The sequence below is a fragment of the Ixodes scapularis genome, unplaced genomic scaffold (genome assembly GCF_016920785.2).
Source record: "Ixodes scapularis isolate PalLabHiFi unplaced genomic scaffold, ASM1692078v2 PGA_scaffold1__304_contigs__length_218370807, whole genome shotgun sequence".
Taxonomy (NCBI): Eukaryota; Metazoa; Arthropoda; class Arachnida; order Ixodida; family Ixodidae; genus Ixodes; species Ixodes scapularis.
The window spans coordinates 50850066-50877336 of record NW_024609846.1 but is presented as its reverse complement, the minus strand read 5'-3'; the positions used below and the strand labels follow the sequence as shown (position 1 = coordinate 50877336).

At 39.8% G+C, this 27271-nt stretch overlaps 1 protein-coding gene across 1 annotated transcript in view; it reads left to right on the top strand.

The window, feature by feature from the left end:
• Nucleotides 1–21461: 21461 nt before the first annotated feature.
• The window catches only part of LOC8038623 (SEC14-like protein 2), a 30178-nt gene continuing 24368 nt past the window's right edge, over nucleotides 21462–27271 (top strand). Inside the window, exons 1-2 of the mRNA XM_042290162.1 lie at nucleotides 21462–21515; nucleotides 24506–24575. Of these exons, the coding sequence (XP_042146096.1) occupies nucleotides 21462–21515; nucleotides 24506–24575 (124 nt within the window). The remainder of the gene's footprint in view (nucleotides 21516–24505; nucleotides 24576–27271) is intronic.

Below are 27271 nucleotides of genomic sequence, written 5' to 3'. Positions count from 1 at the left end.
AAATCACATCCTCAAAGTGCCGGAGTTCAAAGACAAAGCGTTTAGTATATAGCTTATTCCTTCTAAAACCAATTTACCGAAAAAATTAGTTGTGTTTTACGAAATTGTGTGGACATTTGCCTAATTTTATTAATAAGAAACAAAAAAAAAACTTTCTCAGTTAGTTTGCGAATTGTGTAATTTTTTGTTCGCGTCTTAGTGTGACGCACACCGCAATATCTACCGCACAGTAAAAGTGACAGAAACGGGACTCTCCGTGTGTAGCGCGATGTGAAATCACTTCGTTTCTATTGACGTTCTATTTGCGAATGTAGAATCGCGGAAAAAGAGTGATTGTAATGGATGTGAAATCAGTTAGTTTCTATTGACATTCTATTTGCGAATGTAGAATCGCGGAAAAAGAGTGATTGTAATGGTGTGGGAATACTGGTACGCATGGAATAGCGGAGTGTCATCCGCACAACTGGTCGTCGTGGCTTTCCCTTGTACTGCTATAGCTTAGAAGTTACGCAGCGGTGTTCCAACTCTAACCACTACACCTATACTCCTCAGCTATTGTAATTTTATCAGGGACAGGAGAATAAAGGCAAGTATTATTTTATGTTAATGTTCATTTGTGTATCTAAATATCTGTTTTTTTATATTAGGCTCACGTCTTAACCTACATTTTCAAATAAATTTTGTTTAACCGTTTAAATCAGTATTTTCACTAGTTTAAAAATTTACTTCTATTCCCCTTCTTTGTGGCATAACTCATCCCCCTTCCCCTCTGCGATTTCGAAAGGCCCTGTGAGTACCCAATAAATAAACAAATGCATATATCAACAAGCGTACCAAACAGACCAGTGTAGCTCGCTGAAAAGTGGACGTCCTTCACAGCTGCGCAAAGGCAGGTGAACTCTCATCTCCTTCACAAATGCCGCTCAAGTTCGAACCCCTCTCCGCCTTGTCTAAAAAAAAAAGAGCGACAAAAAATACCACAAAAAAGCGTGTTTTTTTTTTTTTTTTTTTTTCTTTATTTGATTTGCGGATAACTTTTCCGCATAGGGGGCAGAGATAAAGGCGTAATGCCTGACAGAGCCTCTGCCCCCTATAGTTCAGCATAATACATGAAAAAAATGCATGCAATACAGCAAAAATAAAACTAGAATAAAACAAACAGAAAGTATCAAGAAACTTGAACAGCGTATGGCGCAATGGCCATGAATAATCTGAACTAACAGCATCAAATAATATTGAACGGATAAATGAAAATAACAGAAATAACTACAGCATATGTCATAACACAAAATTCACTTGAAACTATCATGAAACTAGTACGAAAGAACTAATATCGGGAAATTGAGTAAAAAAATAAACTATACTGAAAGTGCCACAAAAACTGAACAATATGTATATACACACGCATTTACATACTCATATATACATGCATACATATGCACTGTAAACAAAGAGACATAGACATTGAAATGCACTCACTTGTGGAAAATTTGGTCTAGAAAAATATAAAAAGGCAGAAAAAGCTTTTTAGCATTTACAGTGTCAGAAATAAGATCAAATAATTACAAAATAGTACAAAATAAGCTTTGAAGTGCGTATCGTTAGTATAAAAGGTCTCAAGTTGATGAAAAAGCAATACCACTACCCACCAGGAATCTTCTGCATTCATTTTTGAATTTATAAAAAGGTTTGTCAAAGTCTATGTTTATATCGTTTCTATTTAAAGTTTTTGATACCTGAAAAGTTATTGTTTGCCTGCCATAGTTAGTCCTGATAGCAGGCATCTTTCGCTTTGGGTCTCGAAAGGTGTACACACTCAAGCTGTCTGTTGGTGTAATGTATAATTTGTTCATATAAATCCATTGCAGGAGTTTGAAGTAGTATACCTGGTCTGCTTTCAGCATATTATATTTTATGAAGAGTGGTTGTGTACGTAGATTTCTTTTATCCCCTTTAAAATTTTCGCACATACGTAATATTTTTTTCTGCAAGATTACTAGCTTATTATAGTTCGAAGCTGTAGTTGTTCCCCAAATTAAGATTCCATAGCTGATTTTCGAGTAAAATAGGGAATAATATAATGTTTGTTTCAGCCAGATGGGTAGAAGGTTTTGTATTTTATATATGCTACCAGTAACGCGTGATAATTCTGCTTTCAGTTTGTTAATATGAGTATTCCATGAGAGGTCCTCTGTGAACCATACGCCTAGAAATTTTTGTTCCACCACTTGTTCCAGCAAGGTACCTTCAAACAATATGTTGATACAGCTACAGTCTCGCCTATTGGCCGGTTTAAAAATAACATACTTGGTTTTACTAGTATTTAGGCTTAAACGATTGATTTGTAACCATGTTGATAGTTTTAATAGGTAAGTATTAGCTGACAGTTCCAAGCACTTTTTTGTCACTCCCGTAAAAAACACATTAGTATCATCGGCATACATTATTAGCTCGGGGGAGTCTGGAATTTTAGTTATATCATTGATATACAAGAGGAATAGCAGAGGGCCTAAAATAGAGCCCTGTGGTACACCACACTGTATCCTCATTTTTTTAGATGACTGATCATTTATAGATACATATTGGTAACGGTCAGTAAGATACGTTTTAATCAACCTTAACGCAACTCCTCGAACCCCATAGTTTTCTAGCTTTTTCAATAAAATACTGTGTTGTACAGTATCGAATGCTTTTCTTAAATCTAAAAATAAACCAAGCGTGAACAATTTGTTTTCAATATTTTCAACAATTTTATCTTTTATGTCAAGTAACGCTAGTTCCGCAGACTTTTTTTTCTGAAATCCATATTGTTCCGGCGTTATTATTTGATGTTTTTGAAGGAAGGAGGTTAGCCTATCATTTATAACCCGCTCGAAAATTTTTGAGAATGCTGGGAGAACAGAGATTGGTCTGTAATTATTAATTAAATTCTCTCCGCCTCCCTTGTAAACGGGAGTAATTTTGGCTATTTTTAATTCATCAGGGAAGTCTCCAGACTGGAGCATATTATTAACTATATGTGATAAAACAGGACTAATTATGCTCGTTGTGTACTTAATCGGTAAAGCCTTGATTTCATCATCTCCAGCAGCGACATCATTTTCTAAACTTCTTATAATTTTATCAATTTCGAATGGTGTTGTTGGAGCAAGCATGATTGATCCTAGCTGATATCTTTCAAATGTACAGTCACCCGCAATGCTATCATTTCCCGCGTACGATCCAATACTAATAAAATGCTGATTCATTGCATCTGCGAGTTCTTTTCCAGCGACAGTTACATTATCTATTACGATTTCCTTCACAGTGCAACGCTGCTTTCTGGTGATTAGATTGTTTATCGTGTCCCAAACTTTTCTGTGGTCATCCTGTACACGCTGAAACTGAGCTTGAAAGTAATCACATTTCGCCTTCTTCAGGTCTCTGTTCAATTCGTTTCTGAATTTTTTGAACTCGGCCAATAAGCGAGGATCACGAGTTTTAATGAATGCATGGTATTTACTGTTCTTTTCTTTTATTTTTTTATAAAGATATCTAGTTACCCAAGGCTTTCTTAACTTTTTTCTTTTTGTTTTTTTCTCCCGTAGAGGAAAGGCTGCGTCATAACATCGTTTGTATTTAATCAGGAAGTTTCTATAAGCCAGCGTGGGGTTGCACTCATCGTACACGTCGTCCCAACTTTGTTGCTCTATTATGGAGCCAAAACGTCTCAGTGTTTCGTCGTTTATTGAACGGTGCCAGAATTTTTCTATGTCACGATTTTGTTCCTTGATTGAAGAAGACCCAACGCAAAAAATAGGCAAATGGTCACTGATATCGTATAAAATTACGCCAGCTGTAGCATGACAACTATCTGTGATGCAGACGTCGAGGGACGTTGCCGTGTCAGCAGTCACCCTGGTTGGCAGTGTTATTAGATTGCTACATCCGTACTGGTGGATGATATCTCGAAATTCTCTCGCGTAAGGGTCATCTGAAATTGTATTTATGTTTACATCGCCAAGAATTATAAATGACGCAGATAGTGATCCAAGGAAACATAGTGCATTTTCAAGAAATTCAATGAATTCAAGCATGTTGCCCGATGGCGGTCTATACAAGGCAGCAACTACAGCGGCTGGTGTTTTAACAAACAAACTTTCTATATTTTCATTCATTCTTGTGAGATCATCAATAACTTGGTATTGTAAAGTATCCTTAATATAAACTGCAATTCCGCCGCCCCTTTTATTCTCTCTGCTCAGGCTTTTGCAGTTGTACCCCTGAAGGCATGGAGGCATGTCCCCTTTTGCTAGCCAGGTTTCCGTAAGTACGATAGTTTTAAATTCGACACTCAGCGAGTGTAAAAATATTTCAAGCTCGTCTACCTTATGTTTAATGCTTCTCGTGTTTAAATGTATCGCGGAAAATGTTTTCCCACAATTCTTATAGTTTTTATTGAAGTCCTGGCAATCATGATAGTTGCAATCAGGCAGTTTTTCTTCCATCATAGCTTCTTGTGTACTGTAGGGCCGCAAGTATTTTGTTTAATTTCTTATTTTGTCAACATCGGACAGGCTAGCGATTCTGATAATGTCTGCGTTCTCGTCCTTCCGTGCGAGGATCTTCCCACCTGAGGACCACACAAACTTCCACCCGACGTCTTTCTTTTTGGCGATTGCAGCACCCAGTATCCTCTTGTTTGAGCTGGTTAAATGCTCATTCACGTACACGGGACTGCTGTGACCACCGTAGTCAAGGTCAGTACTTGTCAGCCTTTTCTTTTTGCTTTTTTGAAGGATTTTGTCTCGTTTCGTACGTTGTACGAAACGTACAATGATGTTCTTTTCTGTTGCTCGGAAGGTAGGAATACGGTGGCACACGTCAATATCGGAGTCTAATATTGGTTCGTCAAGAAGAGTTCCAATCCTTTTAACGACATCATACGCGTCACCTGCTTCGGGCACACCTTTTATTTCTAGATTGTTACTCCTCTGGTACTGCTCGAGCTCTTCAACTTTTTCGTTAAGCCTACGATTTTCGGTGGCCAGCTCTTCGTTCCTACTCGAGAGTTTCTGAACCTCTTTTCGAAGTTCTTTTATTTCGTTTTTTATTTCGTTTACCCCGTCACATGTGTCGCTGCAGCTCTTTACGCTGTCTTTTAAGGTCCTAAGGTCTGCCCTTAGCTCGCGTTTGAGGTCATCAAGAGCTTTCCCAATATCTTTACTCATGTTGACAGGAACGCCGGCAACAAGCCCCGACGTCACAGTACCTGTACACTCTGAGGAATGCTAACACTTTTTTGCTGTGTTCGGCAGCAGTGCAGACAATATTCTGGTTCTATACAAAAAATAAACGATGCTCACCTGCACAGACACAAGGGATTAGTTGTCTTGCTTCAATGTGCACTGCTGCCGAACTGAAGTTCTGGCTGATGAATTGGCTTGTATATATGAAGATCTTCGCCGTCAGTGGCGCCCTGGTCCTCGCCCGCTTCGCCACGTGGCGGTGTCAGCGACGAAACGATGACTGTGCGATGATTGGCGTGAAGATTCCACGCGTGCCAGGTCACTGCTCTGCACGTAATGGTGCCCGCGACGAATGATGACTGGGCGATGTTCTGCACAGACACAAGGGATTAGTTGTCTTGCTTCAATGTGCACTGCTGCCGAACTGAAGTTCTGGCTGATGAATTGGCTTGTATATATGAAGATCTTCGCCGTCAGTGGCGCCCTGGTCCTCGCCCGCTTCGCCACGTGGCGGTGTCAGCGACGAAACGATGACTGTGCGATGATTGGCGTGAAGATTCCACGCGTGCCAGGTCACTGCTCTGCACGTAATGGTGCCCGCGACGAATGATGACTGGTGACTTTAACTGAACGCCGCATATGCTACTCACGCAACGAGCAGTCTGGAATCCGAAACTACTCAGAAACGATTATTTTCAAATATTAATCATCATATTGTTCATCAACCCCTTCGGGTTCTCGTGGTTGTATCAGATCGTGGTTGTATCGTGGTTGTATCGCGATACAAAATATACTTCTCGTGTGTCGACTACATTCTCGCAGGCCTTCACTTTTCCTGCTACGAAGTGTCGGCGTTTCGCGCGTGCCTTCAAGGTCGGCGTCTGTTTACAGGACAGCGAATGGCTGCGGCCAGTGGTATTTTATTCATTTGACGATCAAAGACCTGTCCTCGTTTCTTTCTACCCGTTGGAGCTTAGTGCTCACTTGCAACGACCGCCGCAGTGTCGGCGCTGCCGTTGTCAGTTCCCGTGTCGGAACATGCTGGAAGTTTACTCGAATCCACGTAAGGTGGTGGCAGGATAGTCAAGTGTGTTTACGCATATGTGCTGGCTTAATTGCCTCGAATAAATCAGTTGAAAGTTAGCAGTTTGTCTTGTATGTGTCCCTGCCTTGTCCGTGTTTTTTGCGTTTTTAAGCTCGCTAAATTACGTAAGGAAACGCCATGATGAGCGGATATCTTGGGGATCTCAGTCACAAGCACCAAAAGCTCTCGATGAGGTAACTTTGAGTATTCCGGTATATATCTATCAAAATAAAAAAGTGATGTATGTGTGTATTCGGTCAGGCACCAGTGTCCTTGAAATACTGACACAAAGCGGGGATGAAGTCTGAAGTTCCCGACGGATATAATATTTAATTCATAGTGACATTATATATTCTCGCCTATCGACGCGACAGCAAAGTTTCAAATATCACTCCAGGCGCTCTACACTCTAAAAACAAAGCCCATGCGTCTTCTTTCCCGCAGAGCACGCGGACAGCCAATCCCTGCTGTTTGCGGAATCAGCTCAGCGAATGACAATGCGGAAACATATGTTTAGACCAAAAAGCGAAGCCTGCGATATAGCATCAAGCAATGCAAGCGTGACGGTTTGCATTGCTTAATGCTACATCGCAGACTTCGCTTTTTGGTCTAAACACATGTTTCGGCATTGTCATTCGCTCAGCTGATTCTGCAAACAGCAGGGATTGGCTGTCCGCGTGTTCTGCGGGAAAGAAAACGCACGGGCTTTTTTTAGAGTGTAGTCCGGGTACTTGGCGAAGAATTCGGCGAGGAACTTGACCGCTGTGATTGGCCGGCTCCAAGGTCAAGCGTGGCGCCGGCCAATCCTGGCCGCCAGATTCCTGGCTGAATTTTTCGCCAAGTCTCCAGATCAGAGCCCCTATTTTGATTACGAATGGTTATACCGTTTTGTCTTTTCATTTAAAAGGTAATATCGCAGGTCTGACGAATGAGAGTAATTTAATCGACTGATGTTTCGAATTAACGCTATCATAAATTGGTACATCGAAGTATGATAGTAAGTAATAAATAATAAATATAGATTTAAGTTTAAAAATTAAACAATAAAAAAATCTCAAGTTTATATTGCTTAAGTTTCAGTTTCGCATTTCTATTTTTTTTTCATTCGACAGGGCGTGCATGGCTTATCTTAGAAGTACGGAATACCCGAAGCATTTTGAGGATGTTAATCGTTTATTGGAAGTTGAATAAAGTAGCATTTCTTTAAGCCCTCGCTTTGGCGGGCTATTTCGACATATCTGCTATTCGTCTGCAAAACAAATCATTCACCCGCCCTTTTTAAGTCTCTTGTCGGGCTTATTATCAGCACAAGGTTAGCTCTACGAGATTTATATGGACTATTCGTCTTTTATTCTCCGTACATTGCTCTAATGCAACCACCACGCTGGCTCGCTACCATCATAAAAGATTAACTGTTTGAAGCTGCAATTACGAATTGTGTTGATTTCTTAGCGGTCCTAACTTTTATTTTAGTATGGTTCGAAGTTTCTCGTTGCTGTCATCCAATGTAATTATTTGGTGATTTGAGAAAACAATAAATATATGCATTAAGAATGAATACGTAACTGCAGTTTAGATCTAGACTTTGTCCGTATCACTTTTCAATCAATCAATGAATTACATTTTTAATTGCGTTTTTCCAAACAGCTGTTAGACATAAATAAGGGTACCCTCACTCGAATCCCATAAAGAAAACCATTGTCAAAATCCTAGTTAGCACACATGAGTAAAACATTTTTTAACATTTAAAAAAGGAGCAGAGAAATCAAGGTATGTATTGTCGGACTTAGTATACGTATTCTGAATCCTACAAAAACAAGTGTCATAATGCACATTAAATAAATAAATAAAAAAGTGACCAAGACTTGACGTTGAGGAACATTGAATAAAATCTTACAAATTAGAAAAGTAGTGACAAACACAGAAGACAGAAGGCAACTGCAGCATTAATCGATTTGTAAATAACTAAAGCTGACGATTTGACATATATATGTCTGGTTTGGTAAAAACTTAGGAAATAAAGGATCTCCAGCTAATCCCTAAAAACACTAGGGGCTGAACGTTTGAAAACCAACTTGGTTCTTCAGGGGTGGCTATAATTCTTTTTGAAAAGCAGCAGCTTGATCTAGGGTTGTAATGATGTTTTCTTTTTGCTTCGTCACGTGGCGTAGTGCGTTTACGTATACGGGTTGTAAAGCGGCTATCACTAACTAATCGCTTAATGAAAAAAGGTGAGAGTCTAACCGTTCTGAAAAGGCGTGAATATTCATAATGACATGGTCGTCCGATATGGCGATCACACACGAGCCTGACAAAGCGTTGTTGGACATATTTCAAATTAAGCGCTTTATTTACTCTTACAGAATTCCAAACAGTTGGCGTAAATTCTATTCTCGACAAAACTAAGAAGCGAAAGAGCGGAAGAAAACAATAATAGCTCTGAACTATCGTATAATACGAGCAATTACGCCCAACAGACGAAGCGGATCATTGATTATTTCTTTTAATGCGAGCACTGAAAAACAGGCGAGGATCAACATTTTTTTTTTGTATCTTGGATGTCTTCTTGTAAACCATAGTCTCGGGCTCAAAAAACTTGGCTTTTACCATATCTTTCAACATAATTTCCCTGTACTGCGACGTCCTGTAAAGAACTCAATTGTTGATGCATGAAACAACAATATAAGGGCTTAATCCTAACGAATCTATGCAATATGCCGTATTTTATTTAAATTTTCTCAATTCCAGTCGCGCATTCAGGACTTCTGGGAAGAGGAGTTCGTGGGTACCTTCCTATTTCGATGGCTAAAAGGTAAGACAGGACGTTGTGATAACCGAAGTGATTCAGTCTATATTCAGTCCGCACCAAAAGTTAAGGTGATATGAGAGCACGGTACCACTACGCTTTGTATAGTGCAGTGGAGACATGGGATCGGCGCTATGCTACGTGCCAAAACGCGAAATAGCGCCGCCGTAAAACTAACGGTGACATAACGATCATATTCTACACATAGCCCAATTCATTTAAACAAATCTTTTCAATCAACCGTTGTGCCTGTTCAGGATTTGTACCAAATCTGCTCGCGTGGCTGTGGTTTTTTCCTTCTAAGTCGTTGTATAAGGAAATGCAAGAGGAAACAAAAACTAGAAGTCGGTCCGACACATAGTCGGTCCGACACGTAGAGCCTTGAATGGACTTCAGCTGCCCGTGTTCAGCTGCATTGTTTTCCCTCTGCACGTCACCCTTCAACCCACATAGCTGCCCATATCTTGCTGAAAGTTGCGGACGATGGACGCACAGAGCGCGAGCTGTGGAAATATTTCCAGTACAAATGTTTGATAACCAAGAGGAGTAATATCGAAAATATGTATTATACAGCAATGGAGAATAAAGTCCGTGTTGGTTGGGCATCCTCACGCGGATGTCCAATGTGTTAGAAAAATGTGCTTCTTAATCTATCAGCAGAAAAGCCAAGATTTTCATTTCAATTCAATGAAGTATGTGCATACTTACATCTGGTGACAGGTTAAGAATGCAGTAAATATTTCGCATCAAACACGTGCTTTCTACGTTTGAATACACTTCGTCGCACACAGAACCCATGTCCGGCTGAAGGCAACGTCCCCGTGTTGTAGGGTTTCTACCGTATTCTTGTCCTGTCACCGACTATAACTTAAAGGATTTATGCACATACATACAATGTAGCTAACCCAGGTACATTTAATTAGATACCGGAAAAGGGGAACGGCGTAACAAAAACCAAACAAAACAAAATCATTGAAAACAACCTTATATTAACAATTTTAAGAATGGCTGATCAAGGGGTTAAAGATGGCATCACGAAAACAGGGTAATGTTTACAATTATTTGTTAAACAGCAAGTCCGGAATGTTATCTGGCATGTGATTTTATATTTTCCACCAGAATCTCATATTAGGTTAATAAATGGAGAATGAAAATTTGGGTTAGTTTGTACGAACTCATTGCGGAAAGCCGCGCGAAAAAGATACAGAGAATCGGGAACGAGAAGAGGCAAACACTCGCTTGAATTATATATATGAAATTTAATTTACCCGGCTCGGGATTTCGACGTTAAAAAGGCGGAGCACATGGTACACAAGGTAAGAATTAAAGGAAATCCAGGTGTCTAGAAATCCCCGTTTGATGTGCCCAATTGTTTTTTCAATCCCTGATGAGATGAATCATAAAACAAGTGCAATGAAAAATGTTTAAATTATAAACTAAATTTGAGTAATTACTCTGTCTACCTCTCCACGTAACAGCCGCGCAAATTTAGGCACTTATCATTATGTAGCATAAGTTCTGAATATCTTCCTCAAAAAAGACTCCTGCGTGAGCTCCGAGTCATTCCATCGTGAGTCAAGAAGACGTCAGGCGCTATACACGTGTCATGTCTATGAAGGAAACTGAATCAAGCTTCAGGGAGGACGAAAATACGTCCGTGATAATATTGGTCGAGGAAAAACATATGTGGAGACTGACGGTCTTGTTGACGGGTGATTGAAAGATTGAGGACACTGCCGGCCACCTACTTTGAGAGAATTCGGACGCTCGTACCACGTTATGATAAGTGCCTAAATGTGCGCAGTGATAACATGCAAACGTAGTTACAGTAGGTATCTAAACATGTCGTATATAAAAATATTTCTTATTGCAAGTGTTTGTTTTATTAAGCTCAATGTGCGCTGAAGAAAGAAAAACAGCCCTCGTACAATACTGGAGAGCTCTTTGAACATTATAGACAAGCCAGGTGTTTGTATGCACGTAACACAATTTCCGGTCTATAAGTCATACCTTCGTATAAGTTGCACCCTCATGTACTTGCACGGTCGGCGTGTCAAAGCTGGGTTGATAAGGCTGCCTATATATAACACGATCGCTATAAATGCGCAAGCGAGAGCCAGTTTCAAGATTCTCGACAAGAAATTAAACAAGAAATGTAACCTCCGTGACAAATTTGTGCCGTAATGTTCCCTTCTTCTAGAAAGATGACGCACATGAGCAGCGCCGATGTATAAAACGCAGTAGCAAAATGTAAAAAAAAGCCGCGACTTCTACCTCGAGAATTAAGGTATATGCATCCACTTCGAACGAAAATAACTTTTTAAATTATGCAATTAACATTTTCTGTTCCGGCACTTTCACATTACTTGCCACATTGTCTGGAAATCGGAATGCCAAAGCAACAAGTGTTCCGGCAATAAAAATAACAAACTCGTGTAATAACATCGTGAAACGTACCAGAAACTGGAGGTACTTAAGAGAAAAAGAATCGCATGAACATCTATGTACTCGTAGTGTCCACAGATTAAACGCAATTCCTAGATATAATTGAACGTATAATGCGTCAAGTGTTTATTACAACTTAAAAAGCATGTAGCGGGTTATTCGGGCAGATAACCGATATCCCTTCTTGTACGCTCATTCGCTTAAAAGAATGGTGGTTTCAAGAATTCGGATAGAGGTATATGCTTCGGTATAATAAAAATACTTCTTCCGAGATATTAAAACGCTTGTTGTATATAAGGGTTGCCGTTTTATAGATATTTGTTGCAATTTCTAATATTAAAATGAAATAAAGTTGTTCCGCTTAATTTGCAGAATCAAACATTGCGCCATGAGAACAGCATAGACTAGCTCTTGGAGACATATAAGTGACCAGAGGTAAATTTCGCAGTCCTTACTGAGCGGGGTGTTATTCAATGTTTATTTATTTTATTTAACCCGCAGTGTATAGAGGGCATTGTTGAAGGAAAGTAAAAGAGGTGCAACTAATAAAAGTAGATAACTGCGCGTGAATAATTAAGGATATTTTTGGAGACAGTTAATTAACACGGGTAATATTAGTAGTTTATTTTGAATACTGCGCACACTATATTTCACAATACTGCCAACCCTGTTAAGGGCCAAAGCAGGAGTGGATGATACAAAAACAAAGAATGTACACTGCGTTCTGTACATCGCACACGTACACAAAAAGAAAAGCCGGTGTTACAAATCCGCCTACAGAGGCGTGCCAGAAACACACACGTATATATATATATCTTTTTTTTTTTTTTATTCAAACAACACACGTAGAGCATTCTCGAAATCGGAAATCGACTCGAGAGCAACAACAGCACCTGGAAGTTTATTCCAAGAATCTATAGCCTGCACAAAAAAGGATTGTTTAAATATATTTATACGGGCGTGAATGGGTTCGAGCACTTTCGGGTGATGTAAGCGCTCTGAACGGTGGCTTTTGGGTGTTACATATTTAAAGCTGTCGATTTTGAGAAGGTGATTATAAATTTGAAAAAAATAATTTCAGGCGTTGACATATTCTCCTTTTTTTCAAGGGCTGCATGTCTGCCTGCTTTTTTAGCTCCGTCACAGACGTCGTAGTCCTGAAATCAGAAAATATCGTACGCACCGCAAGTGACTGAACCTTTTCAAGCTCATTAGAAAGCGTGGCCTGCCAAGGATCCCACACCTCGGAAGCATACTCCAGTGTTGGTCTTACAAGAGCTTTGTAGGCAACAAGCTTAACCGAGGGAGGTGTCCTATACAACTTCTTTCGTAAATACCAAAGTTTTTTAGTTGCCTTTTTTGTTACATAATCCACATGTTTGTTCCATTTTAGATCGCTAGTAATAACCACACCCAAGTATTTATAGCTGTCAACTTTAGTAAGCCTGACATAATCAAGCTCGTAGTCAAAGTAAAATATATTTTTTTTATTCGTGAAGTGCATGTATTGCGTTTTCTGGGTGTTTATTTTCATATTCTTTTCACTACACCATGACGAGATGCGATATAAAATATCATTTACTTCTATCTGATCGTTTACTGACGAAATGGGAGCATATATAATACAATCATCGGCAAACATTCTTACTTTTACGCGCCAGTTACTACAGATAGAAAACACACTATTAACATATATTAAGAAAAGCAAGGGACCCAACACGGAGCCCTGTGGAACCCCTGAGTACACGTCCAACAATTCCGAAAAGGTGCCATTTACATCGACGAACTGCCGGCGATTTCTGAGATATGCGCTAATCCATCTTATAATCAATGAAGGAACACCGTAGTCAATTAAAACATTAATTAGTTTAAAATGTGGTACTCGATCGAACGCTTTAGACAGATCTATAAAAACGGCATCCACTTGCAGGCGATTATTAACATAACCAGAAATCTCATGATAGCATTCCAGTAGTTGGGTTGTTGTTGAGTACCCTTTCCGAAAACCATGCTGATTGGAACTTAGAATGCCCTTATCCTCCATAAAAGAAACTAGCTGTTTATTCACAATGTGCTCTAGTAGCTTACATGACGTACAGGTCAAAGAAATGGGGCGATAATTTTCAACTGAATCACCCTTCCCACTCTTTTTTACGGGCACAACTCTTGCCAATAACCAATCGTCCGGTAAAACAGAGTCTCGGAGTGAAATGAAGAATATAATTGTTAAGTATTTCGCAACCCATTCAGCGTATCTTCTTAGAAATTCATTTGGTACAGTATCTGGTCCTGGCGATTTCCTAGTATTAATTGATAACAATAAGGATACGATACCTTGTTCCGATACAAAACCACTCACATCAGAGCCTTCATCGTTGGGGATGCTGCTGAATTCAGTTGAATCTATTGTAAACACAGACTGAAAATATTGATTGAATTGAGACGACATTATGGCCCTGTCGTGCACAACGTTGTTATTAACACGTAACTGACTTATCTTAGTCCGTGACGGAGTAAGATAACGCCAAAACTTTTCAGGGGAGGATGAAATGAATTCTGGCAATGACTTTGTAAAATAGGTTTCCTTGGCTAGCTTTATCAATGTTTTTAACTTGTCACTCTGCTCACAGACAGCAGGAGAATGATGCTTTCGAAGCCTCTTTACTTTACGTTTTGCCTGCAAAATTTCTCTTGTAATCCATGGATTGTGGCGTTTTGTCGTTTTAGTTTTCTTCGGTATAAAGTTTAAGATGCAGTGCTCAGTAATACTTTTAAAATTGAACCACATTTCATTTACACCACTGTGATCTTCAAACCCATCTAGATGCTCTTCTAGATAATCAATAACAGACTCGTCATTAGCCCTTTCGTAGTCATAATACTGTTTTACTTGAGCTGAATCTTTTTGGCAAACATTCATATCGCACTTAAAAAACACCAGTTTGTGATCAGATATTACTTCATGCACAGTAACGCTACAATGATCGAAATGTTTGCTAACGAACAAGAGATCGAGCAAGCTGCTTGATGTTTCAGTAATTCGCGTAGGTTCTTCAACTGTTTGACGAAGACAACGACCAAATGCAATGTCTACGAGCACTTCAGATAGTTTAGTTCCTGGACAAGCCACGCCCTCATCCGACCAGCTTACGTCGGGTGCATTAAAATCTCCTCCGATAACTATTCTACTACACTTGTTAGTATTAGCTAGCAAATATTCTAGGATTTGTTTTAAGTCATCCGGCGGCAAGCCGGGTTTTCTGTATACAGTTCCAAGTGTTAGCCATGTTCCAAAAAAATTTATTTGACACCAAACACTTTCGAAATCTTCGATTGATTTCATAGAACGGTACACTATATTTTCTTTAACGGCAATAGCGACTCCCCCCCCGCGAGAACTCCTGTCCCTTCGTATTAATTTGTAGTTTGGGGGTACCACTTCCGAGTCTTGAATATCCCCATGTAACCAGGTTTCAGTAATCATTATGACGTGTGGGTCCTAGGAAAAAATAACAGCTTCAATTTGTTCAGCTTTATTGGCAGCGCTCCTTGCATTGAAAAAAATAACAGCTTCAATTTGTTCAGCTTTATTGGCAGCGCTCCTTGCATTGAGGCATATCAGTCTCAACTCCTTTTGTTCCGGCAAGGGCCGTCATGCTGTGGAACTAGTCTGCAGACGGCTTCCCTGCTGGCTTTCCGAACCCAGCTTAACCTTGTCATTTTTGTCGAAATCCCAAACGTAGAGCTCCTTGTTTATTTTTAGTTTATCGTATATATATATACCGGAAGCTGTTTGAATCCACAGTAAACAGCAAAAAAAAAAAAAGAAAGAAACGAATCTATTTTTTTTTGTGATGATGCCCTCACAGCCAGAAATGTTTTAGTTCTCAGCTATTTCTTGGTCAGTGTCGCATGAATGAAATGAAGAGGAGACTGAAAATGACCGGGGAGATTTTCGTTTCAATTCTCTTGAAAGATATACTTGCTTTGCAGCAGATACTATGTGGCCGGTATCTGCAGAAAACGGAAGTGTAATTCCATATGAGACGCCTTTTTATAAAAACATTCCACTTATTCAACCTGTAAAGGAAGAAACAGCGATAGCTGAGATTTGATGTCGGAGCCACTAAGGTGTCATTTCGGATCTGATGAATCGAAGGAACGGTAAAGGTGCGAGCACGCACCATAGAGTCCGCATAGGCGTTTCACATTAAACCGAGTAAAACACCGGACGAAAATTACAAAGCCTTTTGGAAGCAGTGAGGGTGTAATCAAGGTGCCCTGAGGAGGTTTCGATAATCACCTAAATATGGCGATAACTGACTCTGCTGGCCCTAAGCGCCCTAAAAATCACCCAAACATGACGATACGTGGCCTATTTTCCTATTAAAAAACAATGAAAGATTGCAACACACCTAGGTCATCTTCGTCGATGGGAAAAGCATGTTCCGAAACCAGGACCACTTTCATCCAAAAACAAGCGAAGGGTCCTCACGCCTCCGACCGGTGTAGCTGCGGAGTGATATCCCGAATGTGCCCGCCGCAGTTCAGAACACGATTCAAACCAAAGTCACTGGATCTGGGAAAGTAGCGTCATTGCTTTCCCACCTGCTAGCCGGACACAAACAAATACCAACTTACAAACGACAAAACCTCTCAAGATGATCCCCTCATCGCTGTCGGTTACCGTGGTGATCGCCATTTTGGACCCTTTCGAAGCTTCTAAGGTTTGAAAGGGTCCAAATTGGTGGTGATCACCATGGCAACCGACAGCGGTGAGCCGATCATCTTGAGAGGTTTTGTCGCCTGTATGTTGGTATTTGTTTGTGTCCGGCTAGCAGATGGAAAGGCAATGACGCTACTTTCTCAGATCCAGTGACTTTAATTCAACCCAGCGAGCGCGCGCTCGAGAGCTGACGACCGGACACATCACTCCCGCGAAAAGCAAGCGAAAAAAACAACAACAAAAAACATAGTGCGTTGTTCTTTAGACGATTATTGCAATATCATGTTCCCTCTCCGCGACAAATTAACATTTCTCAAAAACTCTTATTTGCTTTTATGATCTACACAATAATACACGTTTTCATATAACAGCGTTTGTAATCTGAACAAAATGGCGCGTTTTCATTGGTCACACGTCGTCCGGGCTGAAGGAACAATGTTCCTCCCATCGCGGGAGATGACCTCGGTGTGTTTGATTTTTGATTGTTTTTTTTTATAGGGAAATCGCCCGCGCATCATTATAACTTACAGATTTCTAAGATGCTTAGAGCCCGTAGAGTAAGTTATCTCCATATTTAGGCAGTCGCAGACATCTCCTCAGGGTGCCTTTAAGTAGAGCTCATATAAGCAGTCTCCGTAAAAGGGGGGCATGCTTTCGTACGTTACATTGGTACAAATAGTCACTCGTATTAAAGGAAAAGCGCCGAATAAACAGGAACAAGGAAGTTGACAAGACTTAGTGCATTTTCAAATGAAGCTTTATTAAAAGAAACACACACGATTAATACCATCTTCCTCTCTAGAGCCACCGAATAAGCTATGCTTCAGCTACTAAATGACCGTAGCTCATTTAGTGGCTAACAGCTAGACATAGAGCCACTAAATGAGCGTAGCTCATTTAGTGGCTCTATTTCTGGCTGTTTAGAAAATAAAACTTTGTCAGTTGTATTAACGGGCACTAACGCACTTCCTTTGTCTTCTGATACATAACGGCCTTGCTTTCTGGTAGATAATGCATAATTCATCGTAATCTTATAAGGCAGTTTTATCTGCGTATATTGCGTAATCGTTGTTTGTGCTAATACTGGGTCACTTATGCGTCTATACCAGTGCACTTTCAGATTGCCCGGCGGGGTCTGTTTTACTGACCATGGATGTTATCTAGTTATCAGCACCCCGTGAAACGTTTTGGCAGAGCGCTGAAAATGGCCCGCGTCGATATAAAGCGCGCTGGACGGCGCGAAACGGCGAAATGTCCGACTAATAGCCATCGCTGTAAAAATCACAAAGGTAAACTTCTTAGAATGTCATTATTAATGGTTTCAATAACGTTCTTTTTACAGCGACAGCTGTTATACTCCGTTCACCCTTCAGCTGAGGCTAGAAGCTCTGCTTTCAGCGCGAGCTTTCTGCCATTGCTAACACGAGTGTGAACGCGCGAGCACTCGCAACCAACGCACTCCGGAGGCTAGCGACCTCGAGCTGAAGGCTGAGCTTCTAGCCTCAGCCTAAAGATGAACGGAGCATAGTGGCCCGTTTCCCAGTTTTTCGACGGCATGAGCGTAAACAAAAACTTTCCCCGCTAAATTTGTCGGGAAAATTAATGTCACGTGATCCAACTTTAACAAAAAAACATTTGCATGACGAGACCTATGCGTCAATTTCTTTATCTACAGGAATCTTCCCTGATAGGATGAAAATCACTAGAGTTTATGTTTTACATCACGGTGGGCCAACATTGATATGAACAATTATAGGCCAATATCGGTGCTACTCCTTTTTTCTAAAATCTGAGAACAAGTAATAAATAGCAAATTGGTTTGTTATTTAGAAGAACCTAATTTCAAAACAGTAGTATAGCTTTCAAAAATGCACACCTACGAAAATGGCCTTATTAAACATAAATAATAAATTAATTGATGCTTTCTAAAACAATTTACATACAATTTGAATTTTCTTTGATTTTAGAAAGGCATTTGATTCTATTAAACACGATGTTCTTCTTGAAAAACTACCATTATACGGTATAAGAGGTATCTCACTAGACTTGATCTGTAATTATTTATCTAATCGTTTACAATATACACTCATTAATGGTTTTCAATCAGAGCTAAGCAAATATATTACGGTGTTCCACGAGGATCAATTTTAGGGCCATTACTTTTTTATCTTATACATAAATGACCTAATCAACATACCAGCTACTCCAAATATTATTCTATATGCAGATGACACCAACGTTTTTTTCACCGATAAAAGACTAGAAAAACTTGAAAACATGGCGAACGCTTGGCTGCACCAATTATCATTATGGCTACTATTAAATCCAATAAAACTGAACATAGATAAAACAATATTCATAACCAGCACTGTGACTATAACATTTCTAAATTCATTAATGGAACAAGTACCTTCGCACAAGTTCTTGGGGGTTTGGTTTGACGAAACCTTAAATTGGACACGGCGTGTAAACCATATGGGCTCTAAATTATCTAGTTCAGTTGGCATTCCGAATAGAGTCAAGTTTCTTCTTCCCTGCTGGCTTATGTGCCAACTTTATTACAGCTTTAAAAACTCACATCTTAATTACTGTCTTTTTGTATGGGGTTCAACCACAAAAACCAACCTTGACAAAATCATTACCATTCAAGAAAAATCTGTCCGCACCAATGAAAGCCTATCATCGAAAGAGCATACAGCCCCTTATTTTTCGAAGTATCGTATACTGCGTATTGATCAGCTTTTCAATGCTAAACTTGCGGAAGAAATATATAAACAAATTAGTAGTGACCAGGCGGCCCCCCCCCCCCCCCCCCATTCTACGAGCTCTACCAACGTAAAAGCACACCTTATAATCTCAGAGGTCAAAATTATATGACACAAAAATCTCGCACTAATTGCGGGTTTACAAAGATTAGCACATCACGTTCCTAAATTAAAAAAAGTATTTGGAAATTGAAGAAATAGTTAAAAATGCTGTATCGTCTTATAGCTTTAAAAAGAGTGTGAAAGCTTACTTCTTGTTGAATTTTGGCTAGTGTTTTTTCTACTATTGTTGATTGTACAGTTGTGACGTAGATGGTATGACGTGTGTTCATGTGAATGTACTATTACTTTTGACTTTGATCGGACCCGAGTGTTATGTGTATCTATGTTGCTACTAGCGATAACATTTTACGCTTTGTCCTATCATTGTATGAATGCTGTTGAAAAATATTTTTATTTCTTTTTATTATATTATTATTTTTTTTCTTCCTCTCTGCTGCTGAGCGATGTACACGGCTCGTGGAGCCTCGTCTGGCGGCGTTAGATTGCCTTTTGCCCACCAGCCAAGACTAATGAGCCTGAAGAAAGTTTAATATTATTATTATTATTAATTCAGTTTCCCCGCTAAATGTAGCGAAAAGTTTTACGTGACGTGATCTATGCGCCAATTCAGTATCCCTGATAAATTTAGTGGAAAAATTGACGTCACTACGTGACCTATGCACAACTTCAGTTTCCCCGCCAGATTTCGCAAGAAAACACATCATGACCTTAAAATCCTTTCATCATCAGCAACAATCGTTTCTTCATCAACAAAGTATCGACGCTAAATGGCAACGCAACGTCATTTCAATACCAGATCACCATATGACGCACAATCGGAGCAATGTCAATCGATCCTCATCGTCGTATCGTCGAACAAGCAGTGCAGCTCTCGCTGTCTAAACGCATTACATCGTGTCATCGTCGCGGTTTTTTTTTTGTTCAAAATTAAGTAAATTCATATAGGAGAGCTTTTAAGAGCCTTATTAATAATTTAAGTTACTGAAGACATTTTTGAAGTATTAATACAGTTTCTTTTCTGAGTGCCATAATGGAAGACCGGGAGAACATTGTTTTAAAGCATGAAGCTCTTTTTAACTGAACCTCCTAATCCCAAGAGTTGTCCATCTTTCCGCTCGAGCATTTACGCACTATATCTTACTGGAAGATTGTCGTGAACCGATCTAATGGTGTCTCGTTACACCGCGACATGGCATCGTGGCGTCATGTCTTGTGACCACGCAGGGTTACATCAGGTCATCTGACGTGCATTTCACCTTGAATTGAGCGTGAAAAATGACGTCACTTGGCCTGACGCCACGCGACGAGGTCATATCACGTGACTACATCGCATGAAGAAAGGTAACTCGACGTTATTTTCACTATAAAACAGAGCGCAAAGAAAGAAAAAAAAGAAAGAAAAGAAGGGCATGTACTGTACTACAGACGAGCGTTCTTTTGTAATGTACAAATGTTCCCTTGGTTTTTTTTTCAGCGCTTGGGTTTCTAATTAATCAGTCCAGTTTTAATTGGACTGATTGGTCTAATTAATTGGTCCAGTTTTAGAGATGAAATTTCGTGGGAATGTCGGCGCTAAATTTAGCGAAAAAAGGGACGTCGCGTTATCTGACGTGACGTGACGTCATGGCAACGCGTGACGTCACTTCGTTAAATCGTGTCCCAATAATAAGAGTTGACACGCGTAAAATCAGGGTCCACCGAATCCGCGTTTTCTGGACTGTGAGTTTGCACACGAGTCAAATTTGGAGGAAGGGGTGGGGGTTATCTGCCAGACAAACGAAGGGCATCTGGAACCTACCAGCGGAGGACTGAGAATTATTTGGTCCAGACGAAAAATATATGACGCGCAAAAAAGAAAAAAAAAAAAAAAACAGATGAAAGGTGTGGTTTTTATGAAGAGTTTTATTTTCTCTTGGAGTTTAGAGGTTGGCAATATATATTCTACAGGCAAATGCCACAGTACGGAAAGAGCAGCAACACACACGTCACATTCTCAAGCGCTACATGTTCTAGCGGGAAGAGTGCCATACACATGCCCTTGCCGACAAACAAAAGCCGTTCGGAGGGGCGTGAAGAAAGGCAAACCTATTTCGCCCTCGCCACGGCCCAAGGTCGACGTCTGTTTATAGGAGAGAAAATAGATGCGGCCAGACGTATCCTAATAAATAAAACAACAAGAAAACGTGACGCAGCGTGTCCTTCTTCCTTTTTCTGTCTGTGTATTTCTGCTGGTTGGCGCTAACTATTTAGTCGAAACGTTAGTCAATGTTTCGGAGCCGCCACGCTCCACTCAGGCTGGGGCAAGCTGATGCCGTTGCTCCAACTGGCGCAAGCAGGCGTCACAATGAGCGGATTTCTTGAGGATCTTAGTTACAAGCAAAACCAGGCTCTTGATGATGTAAGTGCACTCCCTCCAAATAATCCTGTACAGGCGTACCAAGAAAGTAAGTTCGGTTAGTGCATGAGTCCATCGATAGTATTAAATTACGCGTTCCGCAAGCGTAGCTGTATGCCTTCATCTATTAGTCACATCCAAACGATATTTCGTAAGGTGGTGATTGTTTATGGCGTGCGTGCTTTTAGTTATTCATGCTTAGGTCACTAGAACGGCCCGCCAACTCTGAAGCATATTTTGTCATAAAATGTTTTAGTGCGACAAGTATCATAATAGGCAGACCACAAAAAGGTTCATTGACTGATTTTCAAATGTTTAAAGACTAAACGTAATAAACGAAAGACTGGTAGGGGATCAAATTCTAATGCTTTATAAAGGGCGAAAAAACGTTCCTGGTGCATCGCGGAGCAGTAGACTCTAGAGGTATTCCTGTCACGGAAGATTTGGTGGAAAAAAGGCTTAGGACACTGTGAAGAACTAACGCATTACAACTTTTGGTCTTTTAACACATGTCCTAGTAGTTTCGAAATCGTTACTTCACGGAAGTTTTGAACACACTTCATCAGCCATACTATCTTCAGGGTGGACGGTAAAGATGTTAACTCCAGACTGAGGCAACATACCTCTATGAAGAAGTTATTAAAAAGCTTGTGCCGTAGGGTATTACGTCAAACAGCAAACAAAAGTATGCAGAATTAATTAAATTGAAGCATTACACAAGAGGCGTTGCTTGACTCCCACTTTAAAAAGCGCAACTCAGTTTTTGGAAGCCCTAGTTTATTCATCACATAATAAAGTAATTTCCTTTATTGCGTCAAACGTTCGAGTTTGCGACGCATAACAGATTTAATATGTTTTTTTGTTATTGAGCTGGGCACACTGACTTGAACGCGAATCCATTTTATTCAGTTATATACAACCTAAATCGGAAAATTCAAAGCAAAATTCGAACATTTTGTAGGCTAATCTTTTATGCAATCATACCAAGAGAATATGTTTAAAATTAGCTGAATTGGAAGAGATACCATTCAAAAATCTTAATAATTACGCCTTTTCAATTGCTAATTATCCACGTTTTAATAATGATCTGAACATGTGGTTGCTTTTTGCTTCGTCTCTTTCTTGTGTCATGTACACCTTGTTTAAAAGATGTCTCAGCAAACAGCGCCGAATGCAGCCCAATACCTCATTCTTAGAGGCACTTGAAAGGCCGTCAAACCTCAAGCCTTTGACCAGTCGGTGAACCAGCGCATGCCGAGAAGCACGCGGAGAGTAAGGAGTGCGAGCTGATTCACCACTCATTCAAAGGCCTTGGATCTGAATTGGCATTTGGAATCACCGTGATATAGGGGTTTAAGACTCTTCGGGCCGTATCATGGCTTTTTTTACTCCTACCCTTGATGCCAGCTTCGTGAGTAGACAAAGGACATCAGGTAAGACATGGTCAAGGCTCCCTTGGCATTAAAGGGGAGTTCCGGCAAAATTTTGTTTTCACAAATTTGGCTGAACATTTATTTGATGAATATATGAATACGACTGAACTGGTAAATCAAATTATATGTCAAAATATTGTATTTTTGCGAACTTATTATAGTTTGAAAATTGTTAATTTTTTTTTTTTAACTTTGTATTTTGGCCATCAGAAACTGCTCTCGACGGGTTACTAGAAGTTTGACGGTGTGAAACGAAAGCTCGAAAAGCATCAAAGAGAAGTAACGCCCTACATGCAGTACCGTTTCGGTTTGCGAGCTCGACCTGTCAGATTTACGGGTGACGTCTCCACAGTGAAATACGCGGGAAAGTTGAATATTCGTTTTGGCATCTTCTTTAGTTCCCATTTTCTATAGAAATATTTTGAATGCAGAGATTATAAATAATGTGGCGAAAAGAGGAAATTCCAGGCGCTCCGAAGAAGTAATAAGTTCGTGTAGCTAAAAAAATAAAATAAAGTATAACGAGAGATGTCCCTTTCGAATTATGAAGAGAGTGAAGCTTGCAGGAGCTTGAAAGTAACCACCTGGAAGCTTGAAACTGGAAGTGAAATTTAGGTTGTAACCTTGAAGCTTCGATGAGGTTTCTCCCGAGCTCTTGTCATGAAGGAAGGTCGAGATTATTCTGCTTGGTTAAGGTCGTTTTGGTTTGATGTAGATTGCTGTGTCTGCGGTACTGTTAACCAGCTATGTTCCTTAAAAAAGTTCCATTGGGCGTTCGGATAAACCTTTTGCTTATCAAAACACTTTTTTTGTGGGAGGATTCATTATTTTGGACATCGACTTGGTCACATAACTTGCAGCTAGGATTGGAGACGGTATAAGGATGTATGCATACATATATCAACAGTTGTCACTAAGGAAAAAATTGTTTTTTATGCAATATGCACATATTTAATCATTTCCTCTTACTAGCGACAACTCTTGCAGGATGACACATGCATATTGGCACATGTGTGCTGAGAGAGCTTAGTTGATGCTACCCCTACCAGGAGGATTAAGTTTACGTCAGCCATTTCCCCATCGGAAACTGAATGTATAATAACATTTGATATAAAGGAAAATAATGTGCAACTTAAACTTTAGTTTAAAAGAAATTACAAGGTGGTTATGACACAAAAAAACAGTATAAAATAAACATGCCATAAATATTACGCGATACCACATTCATTTAAAAATACACAAACTTGGAGTTCGTTTGCTTTTGAGGTCATTTCTTTCTTCTAAGAAAACAACCCTAGAAGTCATGTGAGTACAATGCGACGTGTTTGATACGTTTAGGATATCCCTAAGGCTCCCTGAATTAGTTATGGTTCTGTAATTTGAGTTTCTTCCCGCAGTCTCAAGTCTAGGACATTTTATTTCCGAAACATCGCCCAACATCTTGCTTTGCATTTCAAGGTTCTGCAATGACACTTGCGGTTTATTCATGCGACAAATGTAAAGGCTAAATGTAGGTCAATATATAATTAACATATATTCGTTCGTTGTAATCTTCCTCAGTTCAAGCGGCGCATTCAGGACATCTGGAAGGAGGAGTTCACGGACTCATTCTTACTTAGATGGCTCAGAGGTGAGGCCAGCCCCTGGCATAGATCGATTTTCTTCCCATACGCGCGTCACCTAAAGTTACGGCACAATGGGTGTAACGTGCCACTGTAGGTTATGAGTGTAGTGGCGGCCGAGATGTTGACTTTCTGCTGTAACGCTCTGCTAAAGATATTTTATAAAAACAAATGTCCGACTTGAATGAAGAGTGGCAGGGTATTACCATAGTTCAAATATTGTGTCTAAATAAGAATACAAGTATGTATTAAAATTTACTGGCAAATAGAGCGTTAGTATTTTTAGGACAACCCGCAATGGAAAAGCCATTCAAAATCTGGCATTGAGTGTAGTGATACATATTGATACGTTTCGTTTTAAAGTACAGGTATTGCTGGCAGCGTAAGTCTATCCTGATACACTTTTAAACCACCACGAGCAATATGGCTTCAGCTTTCGGGCTCTTGGTAACACTGCTCTTTTTCTGAGTCAAATTAACTCCACAGCTTGTATGTTAGACTGCATTTAAAGAAGCCGTTAGCAAGTCTTTGCTAGCGGAAAGCTGGCTTGGAGTGCCTGGAATTGGGTGCTGAGTTTTGCGGTATTGTGTTTGTCAACTAACGTTAAATGTTTCAGGCAGCAACACAGGGATGACAGCCAAGCAGATCCCCAATATCTTTCAGTTGTTTCCTTACAAACTAATTCGTAATTAGGATCCTAGTGAATGTGCTTGCCTGTGGCACCAAGGCTGAAAGAAAACTATCTGGTTTGAAGCTAGAACTGGTTAGTAAAAATTAAAAGTGCATGGATTTCGTACTCGTTCTAACTGGGTCATACAGTGTACATTGAATATATGTATCGCACTTGAGCCATTCTTGTCACTTGTTTTTAATTCGTGTATTATTGTTCTGTTTAGATCTGGCTAGGACTGACATTGGTTTTAAGTGAAGTGTATAATCAAAATTACAGGTGTGTTTTTTATGTGAAACAACGATAATGACTTCTCTTGTTTTATATAGTATTATTATTGTTTTTTTTTTTTGGCATTGATTAGTCTCGGCTTGTGTCCGCGTGAAATCAGCTTTTGCGGATCATCGGTCTTCCGTTTGTCCGAAAGCATTAGAGCGCATTGGTAGCGCCCCTGCGTCTGCTGTGTGTGCTCAGCTGACCTGACTTTGGCATATATCACGGCTGTGCCGACTCGCTTCCTATATTCTGTCTGAATCTAATGACAATAGATGTTCAACTTTCAAGCTGTGCAAAAATCTTCCACACGACATTGGCGAAAAAGAACCAAGACAATCGAAAACATCCGTCATATTCCCAGCGTACCTTCCCATTCTCGTTTAAACAGCCGCAGGAGGCGTAGCGTTTTTTCCCCCCGAGAATAATGAGCCACTGAAATCGCCAGAGAGGTTACTTGACATGATGCCGCGCCTAATATGATTAATTTTATTTGAAGCGAGCATTCGTTCATAAAATATAAATCAAAATGAACATTTTTGTTTAGATGGTTTGACTGTTCCCACGACTAACCTAACCAAATGCAGCTATATAATGTAGTTACCGACATCATAATTAAGAAACGCATTTTATCATTTTATTATCACTCTAAAGTCAATCAAACTACTTGATTAGACCACAAGGACGCCGAAGAACAAAGCAAGAAGCGTGAACATCATAAACAGCGCCCTGCATTTATTATGTTGTCAGCGACTACAGTTAATTTCTTTCGAGAGAGCCGCCATTAAAAAAAAAGAAAATAAAAGTGTGATGTGAATAATTGTTTCTTCAAGTTGCATTGCCGCTGATTCCTCTGTAGAAAAAACCAAGTTTGCATAGGCACTGACTGAGGAAATCAGATAAAATATGGGGCGATTCCTACCCGACACAAATATTTGATGTTGGGTGGAATACCGCTTATACGAATTGTTCGATTAATTTCGACGAACCGAAGATTAAGGGACGTAGGGAGCGGCTTAACGTCGGCACAATATCGGTTTGTAGATGTTCGTACAGTTCTCGGTTGAATTTCTCAGCCGGTCAGACGACTGGAGTTTGTGTTAAAGAAAACTAAACCATTCATTGCGGAAAAAAAATACACATGAAGGAAGAAATCTCGGGGGCGTCATAAACGAGAAAAAAAGTGATAAATATATACACATATAATACATTTAAAGATGAAGGGTGCTCAGGTATTAGTGCTGGTTTCTGTGTAATGATCTCGCTTTTTTTAACATAGCAGTACCTATTGCATATGCTGTGACTAGTTGGTTGTGGCAGCTTGTGTTGCACAAATTATCCGGCTTCCTTATATATATTAGGTATCATTAATTGCCTAATCGACTGCAGCAACCAGTTTTTGTTTATTGAGAGAACGTTGAGTGGTAATGTGCTCAGTCATAATTTTTAGAGTCATAAACTCACAATGTGCACCCCATCGCTCGGTGGGTTTCATCGAGCATAAACTCTTAATAATAATACTTGTCCGAAATAACCACGAACAAAACCTATACATACGTGAATAAAACATTCATACTTTGAGCTCAATTAATGATGCGAAGTTTATGACGTGTAGGAGTTCTACGAATAAAACATATTCAGTGACTAGATTCAGTTAGCAGACCACCCAAATACCGAAATGCAAATGAGTTTTTGTTAACAGTATATATACTCAATTCAAAACATGTACATATGTGTATCAAGGTGTTCGATCTTAGTTTG